Below are 5,100 nucleotides of genomic sequence, written 5' to 3'. Positions count from 1 at the left end.
GCCCCACTATAGAGAGAGGGAGGAGGAAAGAGAGAGAGAGATAAGAAAGAGAGGAGAAGATAAGAGAGAGAGAGAGAGAGAGATAGAGAGGAGAGAGAGGGAGAGAGAGAGAGAGAGAGAGAGATGGAGGGAGGGGGGAAGGAGGGAGGGATGGAGGGAAAAGAGAGAGAGAGAGAGAGGAGGAGGAGGAGGAGGAGGAGGAGAAGGAGCAAAGAGAGAGAGAGAGAGAGATGAGAAAGAGCGAGGGAGATAAGAGAGAGGGAGATAAGAGAGAGAGAGAGATGAGAGAGAGAGAGAGAGAGAGAGAGAGAGACAGAGAGAGAGAGACAGAGAGAGAGAGAGAGAGAGGAGAGCAAGTGAGCAACAGAGAGAGAGATAGATAAGAGCGACAGAGGGAGTAGAGAGACTCTATATATATAGTAGAGAGAGAGAGAGAGAGAGAGGAGAGGAGTAGAGAGACGAGAGATAGGGATATATATATACATATATATATATATAGAGAGAGAGAGAGAGAGAGAAAGAGGGTGATGGATTTTGGAGTTTGTAGGACAGAGTGGCAATATAAATGCAAAACTTAATTAAAACATTTACAAAATGAGAGCTTTGAGTGCACCAAATAATATTTCAAAACATTGAGCACAACAAAGTGTAGAAGAGAGAGTTGAAAATTTTGCACATCCCTACGGGGCTTATTGCCTTCCACAATCTAATTCAGACTCTACTACTGACCCTAACACAATTGCATGATATGATTGCCATAGAGAGTGAGCCACAATAACTCAAACAAAGAGAGAGAGAGAACTTGTGCCATGAACCACCTTTATCTGAGTCACACTATCACCTCAGTTTGCCACCTCGACATCTCGTTGTCGCCTAATGTCTCTAGAAGCCACGCCTCTACTTAGAACTGCCATGTTCACAAATATCCTTGTTCCAAGTGTCCATGCATGCATCTATCGACCAATCACCTAGGAGAATGCCACCTGCGTAACGCTTACTGGAGTCACCCTAATTTCCATTCAAGTGCCACATCTTGACTATGTGAATGATCCATGAGCCATGCCACTCAGCCAATGAGAGCACCTACATGCTGGCTATCTTCTAACATGTCCATTTAGCCAGTATAACCTCATTCCCTATGGTTTGAGATCTCCTCCCCATGAGATCAACCTCCAAAAGAGGGGAGGGGGAGATTGCAATTAATATATATAGCTAGTTAGTTAGTTAGTTAGTAGAGAGAGAGAGAGGGGGGGAGGCAAGGAGGGAGTAGAGAGAGAGGGAGAGAGAGAGAGACACGGGGGGGAAATCTTGATATATATATATATATATATAAAGTGAGTGAGTGAGAGAGAGAGAGAGAGAAAGAGAGAGAGATCAGAGAGAGAGAGAGAGAGAGAGAGAGAGAGAGAGAGAGAGAGAGAGAGAGAGAGAGAGGGGGGGGGGGGAGGGAGGGAGGGGGGGCAAGAGGAGAGCCCAATATATATATATATATATAGTTAGAGAGAGAGAGAGAGAGAGAGAGCGATAAGAGCGAGTCGAAAGACGAGAGAGAGAGAGAGCGATAAGAGTGAGTAGAAAGATGAGAGAGAGAGAGAGAGAGAGATAAGAGAAAGACACACACACAAGAAAGATAGAGAGAGAGAGAGAGAGAGAGAGAGAGAAATGAAACCTTAAATTTTATTAAACTCAATAGATGAGACCCAGCAGAGTGGGTGTCTAGCCCGTGGTAGACGGGTCAGGTTACCTGCAAGCATTATGGCTATAATCTTCTCTATAATGAAGATGACATAAATGCGGTTGCCTCTAATAAGCCTGATAGGCAAAATCACCAACAAAGTGCAAAGTTCTTCATTTTCCTGGTTACATCAAGCAAACGTGATGGAATTGCAGATCTCTTACTGGAATCTACACTCTTTATCTTTGCATCCCATTCAAGGGGAGAGAGAGTTTGTATGATCAATGGTAAGAAAAATTATGTTACTTGCAGGTGTTCTTTTCAAATCCAAATCAAGTACCTCTAAAAGTATCCTGGTTGCTTGATCCTCGATGAATTGTAATTACACTCTCACTCTATTAATTGGTGACTCATCTACCAGTGAATGTATGCACACACATCCATACTCCATTACTTAGAAGATTTTTCGTCTTATGGGGAGTATAGGAAATGAGACTTCAACTCACTTGACGTGAACGGTTTCACATGCTCCTAACCGTCACGATCTCTATATGCTTGTAATCTAGATCACGATCGATGTAATACAATCACCTATTCTATCTACATGCCCATCTCTGTATTACAACATAAGAAGCTGAATTTAGATTGATATTATTTTATTGTACGATGTAAATAATAAATGACACAAACTCTCAAGCAATACATCAATGCTGAATTGACTCTTGGTTGTACATAGTTGCAGTACTTCATGGTAACGAATAGAGTTTCGAGTTACATGTCTAAACATCTTAGATGTGATAAAGCACATATGAGATGCAGTGGTGGTTTTTGGACAAGGGAGCTCGTGAATGACGAAAAACCTTTGTGGTTTGTCGAGATCGTAGCGCTGACTGATCAGAGACATACAGATTTTTGTACTTCTACCCGATTGTGATGAGCTTTCAATCAAGCTGATTGGTGAAAGCTAAGGCGATGTCAGGTGATTCGTGAATTTACGCTAGTGGGCTATTCAAGAGGAAATGTGCATAGGTATTCGGCGCATATACAAACGGGTCAATTGGGAAAGAAGCTGTAGATAGTTCGAGCAGATCGTCTAGTTCCGAGACATCGAACGTCGCCATGCTTTTGATCACCTCCTCCTCTTCCTCTTGATTTGACTTGGCGTTTGGCCACCTTGGCTGATCGTTTGCCTCCCTTGTCATCCCGCCTATCCCGCTGATTATACTGTTCGTCTTCATGACGGAAACTGACGGATCATTGGCAGAATTCACGCTATTGCATTCGAAAGACTGGCTGTTGTCAGGAAAACTGAACCTCACAGATTCTTCCGCCACGTTAGGGGGGACCACCGAGGCTCGTGCGCGTGGCTCTGGTGTGGTTCTCTGTGCAGGTTCGGCCGAGGTTTGAACCGATCCTGATCGCTTGAAGATGCGGCAGATGGCCAACGATTCCTGCTCCACAAGAGTCAGTGATCTATTAGGTGCCTTGCCTTGGCTGAGAATCCAGCAGATCCCTGTAGCAAAGTCCATCTCTACGTCGATCGCTAAGATCAGACGTCTATTTCAGCTTGCATCGGACAATCCGGCTGAAACTATCTATCTACTCAATCATCGTTCTGACCAGAAAGCATGGACATACAAATTGCAACCGTCAATAAATTTACGTTTAAAGATTCGTGATTACTCAAGTTGATGACGTGTCTCGTCCGGCAACTGAGCTCTTCACCGCCCAACAATCTAAACTCATGCATCATCCAGTCCGTTTTCACTCCTTTCACGGATTTTCCTTTGTAGTCCGAGGAGTACACGAGTCTATCGGTGCCCGTAGCCTTCCAAAAACCTGAGCAGGTAGCTCTGTTCGGCCTTACACTATTGGGATATTTTTTATCCTTTGGGGCGTAAACATAGCATGCCTTTTGACCTTGTACGGCAGCCATGCCTGAAATTTGCAGCAGAAATCTTAGCCTTATTCTTGAATTCGATGATGAAAGCAAAGAGAAACACAACTAGAATTATTCTCTCCTGATCTCGATATGAGGAAATCATTCTGACCTTAGCATACGAATAGCTGATCGCTCAATTATAACTCGAATAAAAGGCCCGCGTGGATTATGCATGGAAAGAGATTGCCAGTTCGCACCGCCAAGTCATCTAATTTCAGAAGCCAAGAAACTACAGCTGAACGTAGCAAAGTAACTCACTCGGAAGATTCCACGGGTCATATTTATAGATGTTGAGGTAGATGAAATCGGTAGGCAGCACTTGACGGCGAAGTTTTCTGACGAGATAAAAGCTAACCAACTCTTCGTCTGTGGGATGAAAGCGGAAACCCGGGAGGATGGTCTCCTCGAGGTCTTCAGATAGACTATATTGGAATTCCATATCTTCACGAGGATTACAGTTCCTACGGAAATGGTGCCGGCTGAGTCCATAGGATACAGATATATAAGAGCGAGATTTCCGCCTTCGTGTCCTATTTTATAAGAGAAACCAATTTTTAACTAATTATAGCGTGATGAAGAAGTTTTTGGAGACAATATGTTTTTAATCTTGGAACAAACAAAACTTGGTTTGTCGTGTGACTTGATTAGGTTGTGGATCAATGAGAATGATTAGGTTGGTCTAAAAATGAGGTAGGGCACCAATTTTAGGAGACAATAAGCTTTTAATCTTGGAACAAACAGGGCACCAATTTTAGGAGACAATAAGCTTTTAATCTTGGAACAAACAAAACTTGGTTTGTCGTGTGACTTGATTATGTTCTAGATCAATGAGAATGATTAGGTTGGGCCCATTTCCATGATGCGTCTAAAAATGAAGTGGGGCAATCGGTTCACCACACAAGAATATTATTAGTGTAGCATTGAGCAATGAGGAGGGGTTTTTTATTTCAACTTCAAGAGAAAAGTTAACAATAATAGGCGGAGGCTTTGAATTCAACTTCAGAAAAAAAGTCCATTAGGAGCGCTTTAATTTTATTACGAGAAAAGTTTGGTGATTTTAAATGCCCCTTGAACACACATGATAAATAGGGTTTCTTAGTAGCGGACTCCCCAAGTGGGAGCATTGAAAAACAAAACTATAGATATTACCATTAACCACTCGTACTAAGATATTATTGCTACTACACGCAAATGCCAACATATATTTTAATGGTACATCAACAAAAATACCGACTTTACAAATTACCAATAGTAATACCAAGAATGATGCAAATGCCTATATTGATAGTAGCCAAACTTTTGCACCGAAAGCATTTTCCAATAGCACCGAAAAGCATGATTTTTTATCTAGACTAAGTTTCGGTTTCATATATTCATGATCAAATTAATAAATCAATTGGCGTAATCCGAGTATAAGTTGAAGGACAAAGGATATAAAGCCCTCTCCATGATAAATTAATCAAAAGATAGTATTTACATTAGG

The 5,100-nt window shown here is 42.1% G+C and overlaps 1 protein-coding gene across 1 annotated transcript; it reads right to left on the bottom strand.

The window, feature by feature from the left end:
* Positions 1–3,278: 3,278 nt before the first annotated feature.
* On the bottom strand, positions 3,279–4,056 carry LOC147879737 (putative NAC domain-containing protein 94). Its single transcript, XM_087371592.1, has 2 exons — positions 3,876–4,056; positions 3,279–3,613 (listed from the first exon to the last, which is right to left on the bottom strand). The coding sequence occupies exons 1-2, from the start codon at positions 4,054–4,056 to the stop codon at positions 3,279–3,281; spliced, it is 516 nt and encodes a 171-aa protein (XP_087227718.1).
* Between the last annotated feature and the right edge of the window lie 1,044 nt (positions 4,057–5,100).

The sequence above is a fragment of the Dipteris shenzhenensis genome, chromosome 33, assembly GCF_047967505.1.
Source record: "Dipteris shenzhenensis isolate YYH24624 ecotype China chromosome 33, Dip_SZ_1.0, whole genome shotgun sequence".
Taxonomy (NCBI): Eukaryota; Viridiplantae; Streptophyta; class Polypodiopsida; order Gleicheniales; family Dipteridaceae; genus Dipteris; species Dipteris shenzhenensis.
Note: the sequence above shows the minus strand (reverse complement) of the source record. Positions and strands in the feature narration are given on the sequence as shown.

Bases quoted from the DNA above. Each gene is read 5' to 3' on its own strand.
- LOC147879737 (XM_087371592.1), bottom strand. From the start codon at position 4,056: ATGGAATTCCAATATAGTCTATCTGAAGACCTCGAGGAGACCATCCTC. The intron at 3,614-3,875 runs GTGAGTTACTTT...TGCAAATTTCAG, and splicing joins TGACCCGTGGAATCTTCCGA to GCATGGCTGCCGTACAAGGT.